Source organism: Phoenix dactylifera, chromosome 5 (assembly GCF_051530095.1).
Source record: "Phoenix dactylifera cultivar Ajwa chromosome 5, Ajwa_hap1_PhDact_Kaust_v1.1, whole genome shotgun sequence".
NCBI lineage: Eukaryota > Viridiplantae > Streptophyta > Magnoliopsida > Arecales > Arecaceae > Phoenix > Phoenix dactylifera.
In genome coordinates this window covers 14,289,619-14,315,143 of record NC_143194.1, presented here as the reverse complement: position 1 = coordinate 14,315,143, position 25,525 = coordinate 14,289,619, and the positions used below count along the sequence as shown (strand labels likewise).

Genomic DNA, 25,525 nt, shown 5'->3' with positions numbered 1-25,525 from the left:
AAAAGGGTTTGAATCCTATGATCATCACCGTATGCAACAATTATAATTTTCAGATCTGAAATCTGATTGATTATTTTATGACATGGGTTGCTGATCATGCTAAACATGATTCTAAACTTTGTAATCTCATTAACAATGCAATTAGAATCATCAATTTATCACATAAAAATCAGCATGTAAAAATCAGCACCCTTGAAAAAATCTGCATGCAGAAAAATTTCAGCATGCATAATCTTTCAATTTTCAGATCTTATATGCCTGTTTAAAATTAATTCTAATCTTAAACTACAAAGCCTAGGCTCTAATACCACTGTTGGAAACTCGCCCAAGCCGCAGAAAATTTTAAAAAATTCAGATGCAGCGGAAGAGGCATGCGCGGGATCAACCGTTCATCGCATGAACGTTGTTTCAAGACCGTTCGTAGATAGATTAGAATTAAAAACTTTTAAAATAATTGGAAGATCAGATCTTCACCTTGTGCGGGTAGATGATCACCGCAAACTGGAGTTCGTGGTTTTAGGATGAAGGTTCGCTTGAAGCCGTTCAAGTGTCCGGCCTCTACAGGTGTCCACATGAAGCAAAAACCGATCTTGGTTTCTTTGTCTCCCCGGGGTGCTAGCTCTCTTGCAGAGACAACTTTAATGGCTGATCTCCTTCCTTTGAATCAACCCTTGATTATGCTTGGGAGGAGGAAGAAGAAATAGGGATCTTGAAGAAGAACCAAAGCCCGACTGCAGCCCTTTTGCTTTCCTTGCGTTGGAAGAAGAAAGCAAGGAGGGAGGAGGGCCGCCAATCAGCTTCTCTTTTCTTCCTTTCTTGCAGCTGAAGACCAAGGGGAGGAAGGGGGCCACGGCACAAGGGAGAAGAGGGCTTGAATGCCCTAGTGTGCCGCCCCTTACCCCTTTTTAAAGGGAGTGGAGCTCCTAACTTTTAGGAGCTCCATGACAACCTTCCAAGAGGGGCGCCGGCCCCTCTTGTTGTGCCGCACAAAGCAAAGAAAAAGAGGAGGGGCGTGCGCCCCTCCCTCTTGGCTAACCCTAGTCCTCCTCTAAGGAGGATTAGGTGGTCTTCTTATGGCTAAGTCCTAATCTAATTAGGCTTAGTCCAAGGTTTAACCAAATTGGATCTAATCTAGGTAAGTCCTAATCCAATTAGAACTCAAATCAATTATGACTCAATTGAACTCTTCAATCCTAATCCAATTAGGAGTCTTGTTAATTCATTAGATTAATAATTAATTAGGACTTAAGAAACCCTAATCCAATTAGGATTTATTTAATTTTAGTCCTAATCCAATTAGGACTTTAATTTGAATTCGAAGTCCTAATCCAATTAGGATTTCTAGGAATCCTATTCTAGGTAGGAATCCAAAATAAATTCAAAATCCTAATCTAATTAGGATTGTGGAAATCCTACTTCAAGTAGGAATCCCAGTCCTACTCCAAGTAAGACTCCCAATTCTAATCTAATTAGGACTCTAGGAATCCTACTCCAAGTAGGATTCGTGTTTAAGTCCAATTAATTAATTTCCATTGTTCCATCTTCAACTGATCATCAATCAAATTGATTATTCGGGATTCACAATCACATTTCAACTATCGGATCGGTCAATACTTCTAGTGTGTGTGACCCCATAGGTTCTATTCTGACTGGTAGTGAGATATATTGCGATCTTTATCTCAATATCATTGAAAACTCCTTTCAATGGGTTGGAACGATTCCAACTCAACTCATTAGGGTTTATCGATCATCGAGATATTTCCTGTGAGTCTCACCATCTACCAGTGACACCTAGCAGCATATAGTGGCTACCCAGCAGAATAGAATGATGAACCTCTAGGTGCAGTTAACGTGTGATATAGTCCTACTATCGTGGATCCCTACAGGACGGAGGTCATGGACAACTCGTCAAACCCCATCATCTGTCGTATGTGAAGATTTATTCGACTTAAGTTCGAGAGTGGAAAACTCTTTTTCCACTGTGCATACTGCCCCGGCCGAGGTCTTACGAACTCAGTCTTATAAATCACATAGGATCTCTCCTTATCTATCAAGATCGATAGATTCCTTATAGGATACCCTACTCCTACAGTGAACCTACTGCAGCCAATCTACACTGCATGGACCCATATGGCTAGAGACCATGCATGTGTGTAGTCAAACTACAATAACCTTACTGTGAGTGGCCGAAGCACCGCAGGTCAAAGGACCAGTCACACTACTGCAACATCAAGCAAGTCACTGATGAGTTGATAAGTGCATAATAATTTATAATTTAGTCATCTTTCTATAGCACTTATCAATGTTCTTAAACTGATAAATACGTATTTTACCATAAAATTGAATAATCGTTGAAATAAATTTACAATATGGTAAAAAGAAATAATAATAATTCTTTTCTTAAACCAGATTCTGAACTTGTTCTCTCTTGGTTGCAATCTTTCATGAAAACTACAGAAAAACATACAAGGAGATTGTGTTGACTCGGCTAAGGTTATAATTAAATGGGTTTTGGTCCTGATTAGATTGAAAGTTATAATTGTATGGAAAATATTTGATTACCCTTTTTATTAAGTCATGGTCTTAGTTTTGACCAGTCGAGTTCGATCTGAAGCAGCTTAGCAAGAATTAAATTTAAATGACAATGGGCTCAAGGACAAGTCAACCATCATGACCCACCTCAAACCCAAAGTCAATTCCCAACCAATTCCTTACCAGCCTTCATATAAAATTTATAAATTGAAAACAAAAAAAAGAAGATAATTAATATAATAAAATAAATAAAAATAATTTCGGGGAGAATCACTGGATTCACTGTTCATATGAACACGAGTGGATAGACATCCAAGTGATTTCTTGTCTTGGTCACGCTCAGTACCCTTTTTCTCTAACAAGCACCTGCACTATTACTTCAGTGTCTCCACACCGTGGACTCGAGTCTCGTCCATCTATAGGGAAAGTAATGTGTGCACTGATCTCATCGGATCAATCACCGTCCTCGTGATGATCCATCGATCAGGAGCGTTTAGAAATTAATTACCAATGATACATGGCTCAAATTCTCAACTCTTGAGAATATGCATCATCATCTTATTAATTCGTTGGACGATTCATAGACACAATAACAATATGAATGAAAAAGATGCCTTTCATTTATTCAATAATAATAAAGTCAAGTACAAATTATGTCCCAGAATTAATAATGTGTCAGCCAAAATTGGCTTCTAGGGCATACATCTAACAAGATCCCCACCAATCGCACGAAGAACCTTGGATCCGTGGGCTTTGATCCGAGCTTACTCAAGGATTCCTCCTTCGATTTCTCGTCGGAAAGGTCGCCGGAGCACCCTGTCGGGCGGAGGTAAGCAGGGCACTTTCCCTTGCACTTCATTTGCTAGGTTTAGGGCTGCTTTGGTTGGGGTTTGGCCGGTGAGATCTGCGAAGAAGAGTCCGAAACAGGGTACCCCTGTTTCGGCTTTTCTCTTCCGGATCTTGCCGCCGCCGGCCGCCGGTTGGCCGAGATCCATGGCAGATGGGGGGTTGATCGGGACTGTGAGGGGATTGGTGAGAGATTTCTAGGGTTTTGTTGGGGATGGGGAGTGGTGGACCGAGGTTTTCTCCTTGTGGTTCCATCTTCCTCTCCTCTTCCTCTCGTCGGTTGGCCGCCGGCCGGCGACGGCGGTGAGATCAGAGCCACTGCAACTGCCGTCGGGTGAAGGCCGAGCCACCATTATGAAGTCCTTCTGTTGATGTTGGAGGAGGGGGAGGGAAATCATGCCGGTTCTTGGGAGGAAGAAGAAGAAGAGATCTCCTCTTCTTCTCTCTTTCTCTTGGCCGGCCACCATTGCCGGCGACTGCAAAAGTGGCGGCCGGCGATGGTTCGGCCAGTGGTGGCCGAGGGTGGGGAAGGTGAGGGCACAGCCACCATGGTTGTTGCCCTTGGACCAAAGAGGTGGAGGATGGAAGATGTACTCCCATCCGTGAAGGAAGAAGGGAAGGGAAGAACCCTTCTCTCTCATCCACACTTCTGTTGGTCTCTTCACCGAGACTGGCCATCGTCGCTGGCATGGCAGCGGCCACGGCTGGCGACGACATTGTCGGTGGTACAAGGGTGGGAGTCGGGCCACCCCGACTGCTCTAGATCTGGAGGAATTGAGATGTTTGGGGACCTGGTGATGGACCCCATAGTAGATGTCAATTATGGTTTAGAATATTTAAATATTAAATGATTTAGTTTCTGATTGTAACTGATGTTGTAGGAGAGGGTCAGCAGTGCCAGGAGGTTTTGATCAGGAACTTAGCACCCCAGCTCGTAGGTTGTGATTCGGATCCGTATTTGAGCCAGTCCACAAATTCCTGTAAGAATCCTTACAACTGAGCACCTCTATTTATGCATTTATGGAATTTATCGTTGGTTATAATTTATCAGTATGTTGATATTAATTTTATGAGCTTGTATGACACATATGAGATGTGCATTTTGTTATGAAAATATTGAAATAATTAAATTAGGAAGAATTAACATATTTTTGAGAATTTAAGAAAAATGTGATGTGATCGGAATTTGATTAAACATATAAAACTAGACATGTAAATTGGGTTGGACTAACCTTGTCATGAGATAGCCTCTACGAGCTTATGCGTAGGATAGCTGCCACGAGCTGATGCGTGGGATAGCCTCCACGGGCTTACGCGTGGGATAGCCTCTACGAGCTTATGCGTAGGATAGCCTCCACGGGCTTACGCGTGGGATAGCTGCCACGAGCTTATGCGTAGGATTTGTGCAGTCTTGAACTGGGTTATGATCTTGGTTAGTCCAAAGCCAGAAGTGAAAAGTCTGAAAACTTGAGAATCAGAGTATTACATGAATGGATCACATAATGTGAAAAAGGATTTATGTATATGAAATGGTTATATATATTTGTTGTTTGTTGAGCCTTTGAAAAGATGACATGACATTTATTTGATGCTTTGATTATTTTATTATTATTACTGTATGTGGCTGTTAGGATTCTTACTGGGCTGGAAAAGCTCATACTACTCTTACTTTCTTTTTCAGAGGCACTGGATTTGTAGAGTCCATAGGGTGGGACGAGAAATGAGATCAGCATGGAGTTTGACTGCTAGATAGATAGAAGTTAATTTATCTTTTGCTTATGGACATTTGAAATTATGTAATTAATCAGTACATTTTGGTTGGATTTGATTTAATTACATTAATCATTAATTTTGGCGTTTATGTGAATTTTGTACCTTCTAGGCCTTACATGATCTCTAGGGTTCTACTTTAGGGATTATGTGGCCGTGTCACGTGGTCGACCCGAGTGATAGGTTTGGGGCGTGACAAGAACATCATGGTCAGCTTAGAAAATTTAAAACTGTTGAACCATTATAAAGTCAATAAAGAAATATCTCAAGTCATTAGTGGTTATATATTTTGCAGAGTGCGTGTGTGTGAGAGATTGGTAAGTTTTAATTATAGATCAGTACTCATCTTACCCTCATAAACAACCTTGGGAAACAGGATTAGTTTGCCTACAATTTATGAGGAGTCCACCATCCAGGATTAGTTCTCCACCCTTACAATGATTAGTTAGATATCAATTCTATTTTCAAGATTCTTGTTGGTGTTTGTTAGATATTTTAGCATTATGCTCAGAGTTACTGCAGGTTCCTATAAGTTTTCAATTTAAATTTCTGAATAAACATAAAAATCTGTCCCACTATTTGTCATCGTAAATTTGTCTCATTATTCTCAACATCCGAATAAACAATCGAAGAAAAATGTATTGACCTACAATCCCTGTAAGATCATGATTAATAAAATTGCTCCTAAAAGGTTCACAATCTTGGTTCTGGATCTGGTACTGGTACCATGTTTGAATTGCACTTTTGTACCAATCAATATCTGGTATTGGGCGATACATGCTGGTATTGAGAATATTGGTTTCTAGCTTTAATGACTTAAAATTATCTTTTCATAGTTGACACATCTGATATGAAGACTATTGCTGATGGTGATGGCTAATTCATTTTGTTCTTTCTTTTCCTATTCCGTTTTTATTTTTGTGCAGTGGTTCCCTTCAGTATTCGGAATCTTTAAGGCAGAAACAGAGGAGGCTAAGTCAGAAGCAGTGGAGCAGGCCTTTGCTGGGTTGAAACTTTTGGAGGAGGCTTTTGAGAAATGCAGCAACGGAAAGGGTTTCTTTGGTGGTGACACCATTGGGTACCTGGACATTGCCCTTTGGGGCTTCTTGGGATGGCTCAAGGCAACAGAGAAAATCATTGGCATCGAGCTTCTTGACAAGGCGAAGACACCACTCTTGGTTGGATGGGCGGAGAGATTCTGTGCCAATGATGCTGTGAAGGGGGTGATGCCGGAGACCGACAAGCTGGTGGAATTTGGCAAGATGCTTCAGGCCAAGTTTAAGGCTGCTCCAGCTCAATGAAGAAATGAAGCCTTCAGATAGGTTGGAAGCAAGCATGATCAAGAATTGCTTAAAGAAGTTTTACTTGTAGATCATGGTTTTTGGTCCATATAAAACCCAACAACCATGGGTTGTCTCTAGTTGGGTTTAGGTTTTTGAGTTTGAAACTAGCAGGACTGGTGATTTTGACTGGATAAGACATGATTGGATTGGTAAACAAGTTGAATCGATCGACTCATGATCAATTCCTGCAGTGGTTTTGGTTAAATTTAATCAATTTTCAGGCCTATCTTTTTTGCCTATTGCGATCAGACTGGAACAACAAGCACCATATGAGAGGACATTACTTACCGTTCCATTAAGGGCGTTAAAAAAGTTTTGCAATTAAGTTGGTTATCATATATTAACTTTTGTTTTTCATTGCTGTTGCAAGACTTATTCCATGAATGGGAAACAGTCTCCTGCATATTGTGAATCCACAACTAGGGCTGTCAACGAGCCGAGCCGAGCCCGAGCCACAGCAGGCTCGGCTCGGCTCGTTCCATAAAGATCTAGGCTCGGGCTCGGGCTCGGGCTCGGTACCGAGCCCTGTACTGGGCTCGGGCTCGGGCTCGCCTAGCACAGCCCCGGCTCGGGCTCGAGCTCGTGAGGCTCGTTTGCCCGAGCCCGAGCCTGCCCCGGCGGCCGGCGCCCCATCTCCGTCGCCTGTCGGAGAGAAGAACCCAGAAGCCGGCCATCCCCATCCCCATCCCCATCCCTGCCCCCATCTCCGTCGCCCGTCGGAGAGAACAACGAGCAGCCGAGCTCGGTTCCGAGTCCCGACGGTTCGTCGTCGGAGAGAAGAACGAAGGAGAGAGAAAAGAAGAAGAAGAAGAGAAGAAAGAAGGAAAGAAAGAAAAAAAGAAAAAAAAAAAGAGAGAAGAATAGACTCACCTCATCGCGTGCGGCGGCCGCGAGCACCTGCACCGCCGGCACGGGCGTCGGCCGCAGGCACGGCCGAGGAAGCCGCGGGCTCGGCCGCGGGCGCCGCCGGCCGTGGCCCGACCCTCCCATGCGAGGGACTCCTCGGCTCCTTCCCTGATTCGCCGGTGGAGGAGGGCTTCTCATCCCCTCCTCGGCTCCTTCCCTGATTCGCCGGTGGAGGAGGGCTTCTCCTTCCCTGATTCGGCAAAGAGAGGAAAAGGGAGGGGGAGAAACGGAGAAGAAAGAGGGGGAGGCGCCTCGCGTGCTTCTTTCCCAGGCAGCGGAAGGAGGCAGCGAGGCATCGGCGGCGGTCGGCGGAGGAGGAAGGCGAGAGGGGACTCAGGGGAGGGACACCGCCACACTGACACCGGGTGCGGACTGCAGGAGCCGGGAAGATTCTGGAAAAACCCAGAAGGAAGGAGAAGAAAAAAAATAAAAAGAGAGAGGAGGTGGTCGGTGGAGAGAGGGAATGGGTTATTGGTTGGGCTCGTTTGGGCTCGTGAGCTGCTCGGGCTCGAGCTCGGGCTCAGGCTCGGATTTAAACGGGCCTCATTTTGGGCTCGGGCTCGGGCTCGTTTGACTAACGAGCCGAGCCCGAGCCGGGCTTTTACCGAGCCGGGCCCGAGCCGAGCCCGAGCAGCTCGGCCCGTTGACAGCCCTATCCACAACGAAGTACAAAAGTATAACCAAATAAGAATAAATATCAAAAGTAAGATATTAAATTTAAATAAGTATAGATAAATATGGACATAGAAAATGGAAGCTAGAGAGTATAAATTTAAGCCATAATAACGAAAGAAAAAGATGATAAAATCACAAAATGTCTCCAAATGAATAATAGCCATGATTGTTATAAAATCAATTCTATTTCTCTGTTAATGATATAATGATATTTAAAGATTAATACAAATTTGATTACATTCTAATATGAGTGGTTAAATTAAATATTTGAATTGAATTGAATCACAATTCTATTTTATTGCCTTCTATACCTATTCCATTATAAGTCATAGTAACTAAAGAAAAATACCCTAATAATACAAGAATGTCCCCAAAAGAATTACTATCCTTATTGTAAAATCAATTTTATTTAAGCTAAGGATATACATAAATTAATATAAATTTGACTACATTCCAATATATGACTCGTTAAATTAAATATATGAATTGAATTGCTATTCTTTTTTCTTGCACATTCAAACATTGGATTGAGGATTCTAATTTCTTGCCTTCTATTCCATATTATTCCGATTTATATTCCTATTTTAGGTTAATAAAAAAGCTTAAAGAATATCACCAAAAAAAATGAAGGATTTTATTCCTTCATCTCACATTCAAACATTGGATTGAGGATTCTAATTTCTTGCCTTCTATTCCACATCATTCCGATTTCTATTCCAATTTTAGGTTAATAAAAAAGCTTACAGAATATCACCAAAAAAAAATATAACCATCGTTATTATAAAATCAATTCTATTTCTGCTAGTGAGCAACAGAATGTGAATCAAGATTCTAAATTCTTGACTACTAGGATCTTTGGTACCAACCTCCAAAGAAACCACCAGCTAGTTGGTGTTTTCACAAGAACTTAATATATCAAAAAATAAAAAACAATTTTTTTATGTACTGCTGCCAAAATTATGGGAGTAAAAGACTTGTTAATTGCAGGGTTTATTCATAGGATACATTTGCCAAAATGTCTCGTGAAAAAAATGCATAAGAGGATAAGAACTCCCTTAGCCACCAGAGTTTATTAAAAGGTGGAACATATGAGCAATAGAAAAGAAACAAGAGTGGTGAAAACAAGAAGAAATACAGAGTGAAAACGAACTAGCAGGGGTTAACTTCAACTGAGAGGAAGATACCCAAACTTAAAAGAACACTGAGAACAGAAGACCTTTTCTCGTGTGGCTGCATCAAGCTCGGTGTTTAGAGAAGTGCAGTATTCATCTTATCAGGGGTGAAGAATCCCTCATAGTAAGAATGCAGCCAAAATAGAACCAAGGGATGCTCACCCAGAACAACGCAGAAGAACAATAGGAAGCCTCTTCTGGTGTGACTGTATCAAGATCAGCCATCATATTAACTAATCGAAAGCTTAGGAGTCTTTAATTTTTTTCCAGACTTTCCTGATGCCTGAAAGATCCTTTGAGCCATAGAGGATTGACCAGTCATTTAGAAGGTAGATAATTTTTCCAGCAATGGCATCAGGAGACACAACCAAATGCAGCATTTGACCTTTGTAGGTATCTTCATATTCCAAAGAGTTCAAGCCAATTTCCATTTAATGCCTCCAGAGTTAATAAAATGATAAAGGGAAGAGGAACAGAATGCACCAGAAGCATTGAGCTGCCAAACAATCCTGTCATTATGTGAAGAGAGCTAGAAATCCTCTAGAACAGCATTCAGAGGGATGAATGCTTCCTAGGTAGCCCGAGGAAGGGGAGTGCCTATGGTGGAAAAATTTATCTATAGTATCAGATTTAAGGTGGCAAGCCATATAAAGATGGGGAAATATGTTAGGAAAAAAAATAATTTTCCTTGGCGCGCGGCCCAAAATGCGCGTCTCAGGCGCACGCCTGCACGCGCTCACGGGCGCGCGTTGGCGCCCTCCGCGGACTGACCGTGTCACGAAAAAGAAAAAGGGCAAAAATTTGTAAAAAAAAAATTAAAAAAAATATTGCTCTTCCTCCTCTTGGCCACTTTCTGATTTTTATTTTTGCGCCTTCATTCAGCGAAGTTCTATTTTCTTTTTATTTCTTTTTTTGCTGGATCTGCAAGTCCAATCGGATTCGTATTGGCTTCTTCCGAAACATACCAAAGAAGAAGCTTTGGATTGTCGTTTCTTTGAGGAAGATTGCCGGAAGATCCATACGTGGAGGCAAATACTTCTTTAGGACAGCGTCTACGCGCTTCGATCTGCCTTCATTCAGGCTATCTCTATTTACCTTTATTTCAAATTTAATATTAGTAGATCTGTAACATTTACAATTTATGATTTAAATTTATTACATGTTCTATAGAATAGATTTCTTTTGTGCTAAAATAGATTTCTTTTGATGCTAAAGAATATATTTATATATTATTTTCTTTTAAGATTATTCTATTAATTATTATTATAGTTTTATTTACTTATTTAGGTGATATATTGCCAATAAAAGAATATATATATATATGATTCTTTTTAAGATTGTTCTATTAATTATTATTATAATTTTATTTACTTATTTAGGTGATATATTGCTAACAATCCAAAGAAGTATTTTCTTTTGTTAGTAATATATATAATTCATTGAATACTCTATTACATTTGTGACATATTAGATCTTAATTACAATAGTTGTTTCGCTAGTACAAACTTAGTAATCAATTATTTTAATAAGATAATCAATTATTCTAATAAGGTAATAATTTTCTTAACCTCCAAGAGATTTATAATACCTCCATTTGAATTCCTCAAGGAATAATTTTCAAATCCCATTCAAACGAAAATTCGAAAACTGGTTAATCCATAATAACTAATTTAAGTTTGCACTTAGGTTTTTCTAAAAGTTGAATTTGTGTGATATCTAGTGATTATATCCACTAACTGATAGTGTCAAAGAAAAGCTTGTTAAAAAGGCATACGTGCCTAGCCTTGTTAACGAGCCGAGCTGCTCGGGCTCGGTTCGGGCTCGGCCCGGTAAAAGCTCGGCTCGAGCTCGGCTCGTTAGTCAAACGAGCCTGAGCCTTAGCCTAAAATGAGGCTCGTTTCAATTCGAGCTCGGGCCCGAGCTCGAGCCCGAGCAGCTCACAAGCCCGTTTGGGCTCGCAACTTCACTGCTTGGTATCAAGCTCCACACGGTTTTGGATTTGGGTCTCCGAGTAGAAAAGGCCGTAGTTCCTCTCTAAGGTGGGCACCGGCTTTTGGTCCTCGTTGAAGAGGGCAAACAGGTAGACGTCCAGGTCCGCCGCGACATCCCGGCGTTAGCTGACAGCACACACCGAACCAGGTAGCCATTGTAAGCCGCCACGTTCGCCGCCCCCGCCTCCATCTCGTTCGCATCCCCCTTCGACAGCCACCCCGTCTCGGAGACCAGAGCTTTGACGTCGCTGTACTTGAGGGCCGATATGGCCGCGAACACGGCATCGATTTGGGCATTGAACGGCGTTCCTGATCTTATCTTTTTTTTTTTTTCTTTCTCTCTTCCCTCCCCCCACCAACCCACCTGCACTTGCCAGCTTTTAAAAGCTCACACCCAGTTGCCGTACAGAACCAGAGCTTGGATATTCGTGTATCGATGGGAAACTCTGGCGCTCCCCCCTCTTCCCTCAAGCAAAAGATCTGCCACTGTTACTCGCCACAGCAAAAAGCAATCAAACACACTGCACTCTCCCATCTCCCGCACCCCTCAGCCTAGCTATGGTAGGATGTAATGGCGTCCTCGGCCGTGCCGGTGCTCGCGGCCGAAGCCGGCGGCCGCCGCACGCCGATGAGATGAGTCCATTCTTCCTTTTTTTCTTTCTTTCTTTCCTTCTTTCTTCTCTTTTTCTTTCTTTCTTCCTTTCTTTCTTTTTTCTCTCCCCCGCCCACCCCATTCCCATCTCCATTCCCATCCCGAAGTTTGGGCTCGGGCAAACGGGCTTTACGAGCCCGAGCCCGAGCCTTTGCTGTGCCTACTGAGCCCGAGCCCGAGCCTAACATTGGGCTCGGTACCGAGCCTGAGCTTGAGCTCGAGCCTGAAATTTGGTAAAACGAGCCGAGCCGAGCCCGAGGAGGCTCGGGCTCGGCTCGGCTCGTTAACAGCCCTATACGTGCCTAAGAAAGGCTGGTACTCAAGTGAGCCTAGTATTCCACCACCGATCTGGAGGTGATCTAGCTATTAACTTTTGGATATATCAACTAGACATCCAAAATTTAATATAAATATTGGTGCAATTCTTTGACATAAATTTTTTTCCTTCATTCAGATTTCTGCCTCTTTTCTATATTCTATAACTTTGAACCTATGGCCTTTAACACTAGTGAGCATCTTAGTGCCAAACCTGAAAAATTTGATGACTATAACTTTTGGAGGTGGCAGAACCAAATGCGGTTCTAGTTCACCACATTAGGCTTGAACTCAGCCATAGATAGAGCATTACTGAAGTTGATAACGGGTCTAACTCAACTGCTTCACGACCTACTACTCGCCGCAACCCAAATCCAAGTTTATCCTCCTCCCAGACTGAACCTTCTGCCTCCACCAGCACACCCTCTAGGACACCTGATGAGATGGACTATCATTGCGTCTATAGAATCCTAGGTGCCCTTTCTGAGAGGCTGTATGATATTTATTACACAACCAAGAGTGCCAAAGAACTCTGAGACACCCTAGAAAGCAAATATTATCTTGATGATGCTGGTGTAAAGAGGTTCAAGGTCTTCGACTTCAATAACTTTAGGATGGTGGACTCAAAGGCTATGAATGACCAAATCCATGATTTTGAAATTCTGATCCACCAACTTAGGGCTAATGGAACTAATTTGGATGAATCATTCTAGGTAGCTTGTTTGATAGATAAACTACCTAATTCTTACTCTGATTTTACTAAAACTTTGAGCCATACCCAAGGAGGTCTCACCCTAATTTAAGTTTTGAACTCTATTAGAATTGAAGAGCAGCATAGGCTCAGGAGCAAAATCTCTACTAGATAAAAAATATGCTTATAATGTAGAGGCCCCACCTAAAAAAAATTAAAACTGACCCTTCCATCATAACCAAAACAAGTATTTCAAAAAGAAACCCTAACCATCACTACAATGGGAAACCTATCCAATCCTAGGAGCAGAAGAAGAAGAAAGAGGAAAGTAGTGGTCGTTTCTGTTTTGTGTGTAGTCAGACCAACCATTTGTCTCCCCAGTGTTTCTATAAAAAGACTGCACCTCTTCAATCCAAGAAGAAAGGTCCAAACACAACTAGTGCTCAAGTCAACATGGTGACTTCCGGTGCTGGCTCCTATGAGACTGCTTTCAGGTCTGTTTCTTTCACTCCTAAAGTAAACATGACTTTACAAGCACTTGATTGGTGGATTGATATCGAAGCTAGTATTCATATTTGTTCGGATTGCTGCTGGTTTTCTTCTTACCAGGTCTCAAATGGAGGAGCTGTGATCATGGCAAACAGCTTGAAGGCATATGGCAAACAGCTTACTTCTCAAAAAGTTTTGTCCCTGCATGGCGTCCAACATATTTCGGCTGTTAGGAGAAACCTTATTAGTGGTTCCTTGCTTGTCCAGCAAGGCTTTCGTCTTGTTTTTGAGTCTAATAAAGTTGTAATTTCTCATGGTGTGATTTTATTGAAAAAGGATTTCTTAGTGAAGGATTGTTTAAGTTGAATATTTTAGTTCCTTTAATGAATGAAAATTCTTTGATTGTGAATAAGAAACCTCCTTCTATTTGGCATGATAGATTAGGTCATATAAATTATAATTCAATTAAGCAACTTGTGAACCTAAGTTTAATACCAGGCATCTATCAATTAAGAAACATTCTGCCGTGACAACCGGATTATACTAACAAATTTAAAACTAGTAGGATAACAGCATATTATACTGGCCTGATCTTTAATTCGGACATGGAGGAGGCAAGATTCCAATAATCTGATCGGTGAAATCATCTAGAAGATGCATTTGACTGCCAAATCATGAAGGAATTATTAAGAAAAAATTCATAATACTTTCATATAAATATTAACAAAATTTAATAATATTTTAAGACTTCAATAAAAATACTTAAACTGTTGCCCAAGGTGACAACCCAAGAGGGGGGGGGGGGGTGAATTGGGTCTTTTAAAACTTTTCAACTACTTCTAATCTTTTAGAGTTAATTAAGCTAAGTTGTATGGATGCATAGTGGAATTTAAACTTAGCAAGAGTATGATTCTAATCTAATCAACTATTAAGCAGCGGACTCAATAAAAGATTAGTCTAAGTTTGCCCAAGTATGCAATTCAATACAATGAGTCTTAATGCTGTTATATTGAATGAGACTTGATTAAGTAAATTGAATATGCTTGCAATTAAAGGATGCACGGTGAAGAGTTAGGCAAGCAATTTATCTAAGTAAGTGAGTGAGGAAGTTAGATAACAAAGAGCATCACAGACACAACAACAGTATAGTGGTTCGGTGCATCCCAGCACCTACATCCACTCCCCAAGACCTCTTGGAAATTTCACTATAATCCCTCAGATTACAGCCGGTTGTTTTACAAGCTCACAACCCAACTTGTTGTTTTGCGAGATCACAACGAACTCGGTCGGTTTTCACAGGCTCACCGACTAGAACCTACCGATTATTTTCACGGGCTCACAATCCAACCCAGTTGGTTTTCCCAAAGGCTCACCAACCACAACCTTACAACGATTGTTTTCCGGGTTCACAATCAACCCAGTTGGTTTTCCCAAAGGCTCACCAACCACAACCTTACAACGTTGGTTTTTCCTTTGGCTCACCAACAAACCTTAACACCGTTGGTTTTTCCTTTGGCTCACCAACAAACCTTAACCCCTTGATTCAATCCCTTGATTGAATCAAGTTACAAGATATTAGACTAAGAATTTAAAGCAAATACAAGCTTCTTAACTAAGCAAATATTGCAAATATAAACAAATAGAGTAAAGAGAAGCCCTCAAACGAGTTTTGAAGATGAAGGAGCTCGGCTTCTTCTTTACTTGTCCCTCTTCTGATTACTTTTCTTTCTTGAAAGAAAGTCATTAGTTTCTTCAAGATACAAACCATTCATCCAACATATTTTTAACTAGATGACTCAATATAAGATATGACAATAGTTGAATGTTGAGTCACTTTACTCAAGAGATTGCCTAAATATAAGCAAGCACATATCACTTGAACTAAAGAGATAGTTTCATTAACCAAGATGGTTCAAGGACAAGCATGTGAGGCAATAGGAAGATTCATCAAGGTCAAATCAATTTCTTATTTTTCAAAATTAATTTAGTTTAGATTTTATTTGCTTAAGATAATTATCAATAAGACACGCTAGCTAAGTTTTAATCAACTTATCTTAAACAGTTGTTTCTATCAAAATTCAGATTATGATTTATTTGTTATCAATAAAATATGATTCATTAAAGTTAGATTGAAGTCTTGCATAAGGGCACATAATGAGCATACAATCTGGTCTACTAGCTATATGATAAAATACTTATTCTATCATGCTTCAATACAGCTTTAAAACAATAGATCTACTTTGCTCGTCCTTTTCAAATTCTACAAGATGGGGTCATAGACATACCTTCTTCATGCCAATCTTCTATAAGAGTTTTCTTATGGACTAACTCTGGTCAATGAAGATCCCCTTTCTTGTTTGTCTTAATTTGGAGTTCGAGAGAAAAATGTTAATTTATTCATCATACATATTTCAAACTCACCTTGCATGAGCTTAGTAAAATCTTCATATAAATCTTCATTAGTAGAACTAAAAATAATATCATCAATGTATACTTTGAGCAAAATAAGATATCACAAATTCTTCTTTTTGATGCATAGATTTATCACTATTACTTTCTATCAAAAAGGTTACTCAAGCTTTTATATCATGCTTTTGATGCTTGTTCCAAATCATATATTGCTTTATCATATTTGTAATGAGTGTTTTCAAATATGGTGGTTATTTAACATATATCTTCTTTAATAAAATAAGCACATAGGAGTCCATTCTACACATTCATTTGATAGAATATAAAGCTCATAAAGCAAGCAAATGATAATGGTGATCTTTACTTCTAATCATGCAAGAATTTCATCAAGATCTATTTCATCTTTTCTTGATTTAGTCTTTTAGTAGTCATCAATTTTTCTTCATTAAGTGCATTTCTGAAAAACTCAATTTGGTTCTAATTATTAACATGTTTTCAGATTGTTATATGTAAAAGATTAACCATATACATATATAATTTGATTTTAGTATCTTGATAATAAATCATTAGTCTCATAAAGAATAAAATGAATTGATATTTCTACAACTATAATCTTTTGATTAAATATTCCATATGCATTGCTTGATGAATGATATCCAAAAATAGAAATATCTTTATCAGATTTGGCATTATTTTCAAAAGACCATATCAAGCATAACATATACTACTGAAAAATATGAAAGATATGCAATAGATCATTTTCTATTTTTCAGAAGATCAAATGGAGTTTTCATCAAAAATAGATCTAATAGAAACCATATATATAACAAGCAATGATGATAGCCTTTTTAAAAAAAATCATTTAAGTAGATGACTATCATACAACATTGCCTTTTTCATTTCTTCAAGGATTCTATTAATCCTATTTTACTTATGGTGTTCTTGGTGCAGAAACAATTGTATTCAATATTATTTTCTGTGCACAACTTGATAAAAATTGGTTTTCAATACTATGCCATGATACTTCTTTTACTTTCATAGTTTGCAAACCTTTTTCATTTGATCCCTTTTTGTGAGTTTGTGCCAATGCAGAAAATATTTCAATTTAAGTGCCAAGAACAAAGCCAATGTAAGCTTTTGAAAACTTAGTGTTGGAAACAACATCTTTAGATTTAGAAATTGATTTTTGTTTGTTTCCTTAGTTAACATGCATAGCAACCTTTGACCTTTCAGAAGATAATCTAAGTAACCCAATGGCAAGGTCTTTTGAAATTAAGTCCATACTAGCATAAGTTAATTTTATATGCCCCAAAAAAAAAAATCTTTAATATTAGTATTTATAATGCATAATTTTTTTTAAGAGCATATTAAGTACATATTCTTATGTCTATGATCAATAGAAGATAATGCCTTGGATACGAACTCTCAATCAAGCATATAGAGGACTCAAAAAGATAATTTAAGAAAATTGATTAATCATTAACAAAGTATCCCTTAATATAGAAAAGTATAGAAAGATGAAGAACTTTGAATTTATTTCTTCTATTTTAATTACTTTTCTTGATTATATTTTAAGTTTCACTCTTTAACGTGTGTCTAGAACACCCATTTGTATGAAAGTTCTATTTGTTTCATGGGTATCTTGGCTGTGGAGTGATTGATTAAAACCCTATTTGATTTTGATGAGCTCAAAGCATTTGAGTATATCTTTTGTTTACTAATGAATTCAATCGTGTGTTTCAGTGAAAATCTTGTCTAAGTGTTTCTAGATTTGGTTCAAGATATTTTGGATAAGTTAAGAAGTCAGTTTGAACCAAAGTCTGAGACTCGAGTCGACTCCGGGATATTACGAGTCGACTCCAAGCGTATCAGAAGCACTGGCACAGGCTCGAGTCGACTCTGGTACACTACGAGTCGACTCCGACTGAGAACAGACAGATGAACAGAAAGACACAATTCAAAATCTGTCAGCGAGTCGACTCCTGAAGTGCGCGAGTCGACTCCACTGCTTACCGAGTCGACTCCGGAGTAATATGAGTCGACTCCAAGGAGTTACAGACAGAAAAGTCAGAGAGCAATTTTCGACCCTGAGAGCCGAGTCGACTCCTGAGGAACACGAGTCGACTCCGATGGCTGGTAGGTCGACTCCAAAGAAAACAAGAGTCGACTCTCAGTGGTACACAAGGCAAAAGTCAGAGAGCAGTTTTCGGACACTGAGATTCGAGTCGACTCCCGCAATGCTCGAGTCGACTCCGAGACAACGCGACCCCAAAAAGACAGAAGACCGAATTATTGTCTCTGAGAGCCGAGTCGACTCCAAGACAGCTCGAGTCGACTCCAAGTCAGCGCTACACCAAAAAGGCAGAAGGGTGTGTTTCGGAAACTGAGAGCCGAGTCGACTCCGGAACAGTTCGAGTCGACTCCAAGACTGGACGAGGCCAAAGACAGAAGATAGGGAGTTCGGGCTCTGAGCGCCGAGTCGACTCCCAGGATTGTCGAGTCGACTCGAGTGGACCAAGTTGAAAAATAGATCTACGGATTTAATGGGATGAGCCGACTCCGAAAATGCCAAGTCAGCTCCAGATGTTGGCGAGTCGACTCCGGGTTAAGTCGAGTCGACTCCCAGTCGAGGAGGTCACTTTAATTCAAATCCGGAACAGTTGCCGAGCCGACTCCAGAAAAGCATGAGTCGACTCCCGCTACAGCCGAGTCGACTCCAGATCGCGCGAGTCGACTCCGACCCCAACGGACACATTGTCAGGATGTGCAGAGTGTGCAGAACGGGCAGAAAAATGTGTCTAACGGCTAGTTTCCGTGGGGGATGGCTTAAATAGCCACAGAGGACTGTAGCAAAGCAGAGAAGCACTATTCCACTCAAAGAAATCAAGCATCCTTTCTCTGCAAACTGGTTTTCAACAGAAAAGAAGGAAGAGCGCCATAAACTCCATCCAACTACCTCTTCCCAGCATTTAAAGAAGTCTCCTCCTGCCTTCAAGTCGACCAGACGTTCAAGAGGAGACCCAAAAGTTCAAGAAGCCCTACTCTACTCCAACTCAAACGTGTTTGAGGGCTCTTAACTTCTCTCTAGTTTATATTGCTGTTTATCTGCTTTTTAGAAGCTCTGTTTTTCCGTTTGTCTTTGTTCTTTCCATCTTGTCTTTGCTTGATTCAATCAGGGGATTGAATCAAGAGTGTAGAGGTTGGTTGGTGAGCCGAGGGTAAAACCAACGTGTAAGGGTTCGATTGTGATTCCGGAAAAACAATCGGGGTGGTTCTAGTCGGTGAGCCTGGGAAAACCGACCGAGTTCGTTGTGACCTCGTAAAACAACAAGTTGGGTTGTGAGCTTGTAAAACAACTGGCTGTAATCCAAGGGGTTATAGTGAATTCCCAAGTGAGACTTGGGGAGTGGACGCAGGAGCAAGGGTTAGCTCCGAACCACTATAAAAACATTGTGTTTGTGATTGCTTGTGTTTCTCTCTCTTACTCTCATTTCACTCACAGCACATAGCAACTAATTAATCATCTTGCAAAAGTATTAATTAGTCATCCACAAACGTTTTTAATTGCAAAATTATTTTAAAACCCAATTCACCCCCCCTCTTGGGTTGTCTATCTGGGCAACAAGTAGTATCAGAGCCTAAACTCTTCTACCCTAAGAGTAAAAGATCAAAATGACAACCCCATTTGGATCTTCCCACATTGAGGGTCAGTCCACCCAAAGACCCCCATTCTTTAATGGATCCGACTACTCATATTGGAAGGCTAGGATGAGAATATTTATCCAAGCCCAAGACTATGAGATGTGGACCATTATATTGAATGGACCATACATCCCTTCCATCTATGTAGAGGGTGTCACTGTACCTAAACTTGAAAAGGATTGGGATGACCATGACTTTAGGAAGGCACAACTCAATGCCAAAGCAATGAATGTGCTTTACTGTGCATTAGATAGGAATGAATTCAATAGGGTCTCTACTTGCAATTCTGCAAAAGAGATTTGGGATAGACTTGAAGTGACCCATGAGGGCACGAATCAAGTCAAAGAATCCAAAATAAATATATTGGTTCATAAGTATGAACTATTTAAGATGGATTCTAATGAAACAATCACATGCATGTTCACTAGATTTACTGACATTGTCAATGGCCTAAAAAGCCTTGGCAAAAACTATACTAACAGTGATCTTGTCAGGAAGATTCTTCGCTGTCTACCAAGGTCATGGGAAGCCAAAGTGACGGCAATCCAAGAAGCAAAGGATTTGAACAAGCTTCCTCTTGAGGAGCTTCTTGGATCCCTAATGACGCACGAGCTAACAATGAAGCAACACAGCGAAGAAGAATCCTCCCATAAGAAAAAGGTAATAGCTCTTAAATCTACATCATCTAACAAAGACTTTGTTGCCCAGATAGACAACCCAAGAGGGGGGGGTGAATTGGGTTTTAAAATTGATTTAGATATTTAAAACTTATGGATGATTAATTAAAAACTATTGCAAGTTATTTAATTAATCCTAAGTGCTGTGAGTGATGTGAGAGTAAGAAGAAAAGAGCCAATCAATCACAAACACAAGGTTTTATAGTGGTTCGGAGCTAACCCTTGCTCCTACGTCCACTCCCCAAGTCTCACTTGGGAATTTCACTATAACCCCCTTGGATTACAGCCGGTTGTTTTGCAAGCTCACAACCAAACTTGTTGTTTTACGAGCTCACAACGAACTCGGTCGGTTTTCCTAGGCTCACCGACTAGAACCAACCCCGATTGTTTTCTCGGGCTCACAATCAAACCCTTACACACGTTGGTTTTAACTTGGCTCACCAACCAACCTTAATCCCCTTGATTCAATCCCCCGATTGAACCAAGTAAATACAGTGTGTAAAAGAAAACAGAAAACAGCTTCTCAAAAAGCAGATAAAAACAATATGAACAATAAATGAAGTTAAGAAGCCTCAAACGCTTTTAGATCGGAGATGAGGAATGGCTTCTTGAACTTCTGGTCTCCTCTTGAAAGAGTGGTCGACTTCAATGCAGGAGGAGGGAGCTTTTAATGTTGAGAAGATGTAGTTGGATGCAGTTATTGCAGATCTTCCCTCTTTTTCATTGAAGAACAAGTTGCAGAGTTGAAAGCTTCAATGCTTGGAGTGGAATGGTTGTTCTCTGCCTTGCTACAGTCTTCTGTGGCTATTTAAGCCAACCCCCACGGAAACTAGCCGTTACACTGCTTTTTCTGCCCGTTCTGCACACTCTGCGCAGCCTGACAATATGACCGTTGGTGGGTTGGAGTCGACTCGCGCGATCAGGAGTCGACTCGGCTGTAGCGGGAGTCGACTCAAGCTTTTCCGGAGTCGACTCGGCAACTGTTCCAGATTTGAATTAAAGTTGCCTTCATGACTGGGAGTCGACTCGTCTTGACCCGGAGTCGACTCGTCAACTTCTGGAGCTGACCTGGCAATTTTGGAGTCGGCTCATCCACTGAAGTCCGTGGATCCAATTTTGAATTTTGTCCACTCGAGTCGACTCGACTGTCCTTGGAGTCGACTCGAATCTCAGAGCCCGAACTCCCGATTCTCTGTCTTTTGGCTCATCCAGTCTTGGAGTCGACTCGAACTTCCTTGGAGTCGACTCGGCTCTCAGTTTCCGAAAGTTGGTCTTCTGCCTTTCGACGTGAAGCTTGTCTCGGAGTCGACTCGAGCTGTCTGGGAGTCGACTCGAATCTCAGAGGCAGTAACATGATTTTCTGTCTGTCGATGGTCGCACACTCTTGGAGTCGACTCGCGTACTGCGGGAGTCGACTCGAATCTCAGAGTCCGAAAATCGTTCTCTGACTTTTTCCTTGTGTTCCTCTGAGAGTCGACTCTCACCTTCTTTGGAGTCGACCTGCCAACCATCGGAGTCGACTCGCGTTCCACTGGAGTCGACTCGAATCTCAGACCCGAAAACTGCTCTTCTGACTTTTCTTTGTGTTCCTCTTGGAGTCGACTCTTACTACCCTGGAGTCGACTCGTTGAACATTGGAGTCGACTCGCGCACTTCGGGAGTCGACTCGTTGACAGTTTCTGAGTTGAAGCTTTCTGTCCTTCTGTCTGTTCTCAGTCGGAGTCGACTCGTACTGATCTGGAGTCGACTCGAGCTCGTGCCAGTGAACTTGATACGCTTGGAGTCGACTCGTGATACTCGGGAGTCGACTCGAGTCTCAGACATTGGTTCATGCAGACTTCTTAACTTATCCAAAATACTATGAACCAAGTCTTGAGACACTTGGACAGGATTTTCACTGAAACACTCAATTGAATTCATTAGTAATCAAAAGATATACTCAAATGCTTTGAGCTCATCAAAATCAAATGGGATTTTAATCAATCACTCCACAATCTCCCCCTTTTTGATGATGACAAAACTTTGAGTATATGTAAAATGACTTGCTCAATAAATAATGAAATAAAATCCATAAATGAATTCAAATGTCTGATAATTTAATTTATCCAAGTTTGAAAGGAGTGAAACATCAAATTTCGGAGTTAAAGCTCCTCCTTTCATTTGGAATTATATAAGCCTTCATATTATGCAATCAATTGTTTGGCTTATATGTCATTAATGATTTAGCTTGATTAAAATTCAGATTCTCCCCCTCAACATATGCATTCAACTATGTTTTGATTCTCTGAATTTCCTTTTAATGCTTTGAAATTTTTGAACTGAATTTTATCTTTTTAGAGGAAAAATCTGTCAATTTGTTCTTGAGTAGGATTCAGCTAATCTCCGAATATCCCTTGAATAGATTCTGGAGATTACTCCATTAGGAGCCCCAAAAGAGAGATAATGAGCCTCGAGGTACCGAATCCACTTAGAACAAATTTGTGTGTGTTTTTAAGAGTTTATCTTTTTATTGATTTCTTTTACATATTTTATCCATATTTCTCCCCTTTTACATATTTTACACATATTTCTCCCCCTTTTTGTCATCATACCAAAAAGGAGGTAAACACACACAATCAATGGCACAACCAATCATCAAATGGCACATAATTGAAGATAAAAATGTCTACTCATTGTATTGATATGAATGTGAATACATTTGAGCATACACTAAGTAAAGTAAAACAAGACAAAACACAACTCAAACACATCTATGTCCTCCTCGAGGATGAAGCTCCCCCTCTCGAGGATGCATCTCCTCCTCTGGAGGATGTGGCTCCTCCTCTCGAGGATGGTGCTCCTCCTCTCAATCGGCTCTGCTCCATGAGGAGGGTGACTGCATCTGTGACATGGCCAAGCTGTGTGATGATAGACGTGGTGGCTCTGCTATGTGTAGTGGAGAGCTCTGTCACCGACGTCTGAAGCCCAGTCACCGATGTCTGAAGTGCGTCCAGCTTGTCGATGAGTACATTCGACAAGCGCTCGGCCCCCTCGGTGGTGGTGTGCATGTCACGACCTATCTCCTCTCGCATCTGTCGAGTGGAGCTCGTGACCTCACTCATGCTGTGGAACTGGGCCTGGACCAAACTCCGGACATTGTAGATCTCTTGCCGCACCTCAGCCGTCATGTCTGTCACGGCTCTCAAGGATGGGACCAGGGCGGAAGATGTGGGCGCAGGAGAGGGAGCAGGCACCGAGCCTCTGAGCTCCCGAAGCAGCTCGTCCCTCAGATCTCGGACGATCTCCTGCCGCAGCTCCCGGAGCTGCTCAGGATCAATCCGGACCTCCATAGATGGTGGAGCCGAGGAGGAAGGTCCGGCGGAGGTGGTAGGAGCAGGAGGAGTGGATGGAAGGTCTGGATGGTCTGGATAGTCGGAATCGGGCTCAGGACTGGGAGAAGGTCTGGTGGTCTGAGTGGTGAGGGTAGACTTCCTAACCCATATCCCTTCTCTCTTCCGAAACCCCATCCTGTGCATGGTCCCCGTACACAAGCGATCAGTCCATCGCAATGCACGAGAGGGTTCCCTCTCTGGAATGGGAATCTCGTACTCCCTAAAGAGAAGAGTAAAAATCATGCCGTATGGGAGGGTGAGCCTAGGTCTATCTAGGGGCTCACACATATACCTGGGGAAGTTGACCGGGGTGTCCTGAAGAATGTAAGACATAATAGCTAGGTCCCTCTCATTTACAAAATCAAATCTTCCTGTCTTAGGGAAGATGGACCTAGACAGAATACTCAAAAGGATTCTCACTTCAATAGGAAGTGAGCTAGCAGATACCTCGTCTAGGGGGGACTGAGGTGGATGCCCTAAGACGACCGTAAGGGCCTCAACTCTATCCTCAGGGTGTGCGGGAGCCACCCCTACTAATGGAAGGTGGAGGATGTGGACAATGAGATCCTCCGTGACACGCACAGGGACACCTACTACTGTGCCCTCGATACCTCCATCTCCCCGATGAACGGTACTATAGAACTCTTGAACAAGGCCAGGGTAAGTGGGAAGGTCCAAAGTGAGGAAGTACTCTAGGCCCTGGGCTCTAAGCCTATCACCTATGGTGAACCCTTCCCGGGAGAGATAGTCGAAGTCGACATACCTCCCGGAGGTGACGGCCTTCCCGGCCAACGACCTTGCGGGAACCGCCCTAGGCGGAGAACGAGCCGGAGGTGGTTGCCTCGCGGGATCGTGCCGCGCCTTGGAGCGCCGCTCGGGACCGGCCTCGGGACGGGACCTCTTCCTAACCACGGTCTTACGAGGCATCTTGACCTAAACGGGAAGAAACACCTAAAGGACGGAGAAAGGTCGACGGAGGAGACTCGGGATGGACCGGAGACGACCTAGGAACGGACGAAAACCCTAAGAACCGGTGAAAAATCGACCGAACAGAGGTTGGAGACGATCGGGGACGACCTAGGAGTCGGCTCTAGGGCTTTTTGAACAGTGGCGGCTTGAAAGAAAAGTGTTTGCGAAACGACAAACCTAGGGTTAAAAAGTCGGATCCCGACTGCGAGTCGACTCCCTTGAGTCGCGAGTCGACTCGACCTCGAGTCGACTCCAGAATATGCGCGAGTCGACTCTCCTTATGCGCCTGTAGACTTTGAGTCGACTCCCGACAATGTGCGAGTCGACTCCCCCTCAGCGGCCATCTTTGCGAGTCGACTCCCGCAAATGCGCGAGTCGACTCCCCCTTAGGAGCCGGCTCTGAAACTTACTCGAGTCGTCTCTAACCTTGGCACGCACCTAAAAGTCATGCTATAACCGTGCCAAATGAGGGAAAATCACCTAATTGGGATCTGATTTGATGATCATTGAATAGAAACTCTATTTTAACCGCATTCTAATCATCAAAATCAATTAATCTAGTGGAAACTCCCACTAGGATGGATCAATCACTCCTAATCCCCTCCTAAGCACACTAAACCTCTCTTCACTTAGGGGTTTTGTAAAAATATCTGCTAATTGATTATCAGTACAAACAAATTGGAGTGTCACATCACCATTCAATACATGATCTCTTATGAAGTGATGTCTAATCTCAATGTGTTTAGTTCTTGAATGTTGAATTGGATTTTTAGTTAGATTTATGGCACTTGTATTATCACAATTAATGGGAATTTTGTCTTGTTTAATGCCATAATCTTCTAATTGTTGTTTAATCCATAAGATTTGAGCACAACAACTCCCGGCTACAACATATTCAGCTTCTGCAGTGGATAATGCAACCGAGTTTTGTTTCTTGCTAAACCATGAGATAAGGTTTTCTCCTAGAAATTGACACGACCCGCTGGTACTTTTTCTATCAAGCTTACATCCAGCG

General features: G+C 41.7%; 1 protein-coding gene across 1 annotated transcript; it reads left to right on the top strand.

Moving 5' to 3' along the window:
* Positions 1-5,925: 5,925 nt before the first annotated feature.
* LOC149753472 (glutathione S-transferase U17-like) lies at positions 5,926-6,449 on the top strand. The gene is made up of 2 exons (XM_089923513.1): positions 5,926-5,931; positions 6,075-6,449. The coding sequence occupies exons 1-2, from the start codon at positions 5,926-5,928 to the stop codon at positions 6,447-6,449; spliced, it is 381 nt and encodes a 126-aa protein (XP_089779639.1).
* Positions 6,450-25,525: the final 19,076 nt, after the last annotated feature.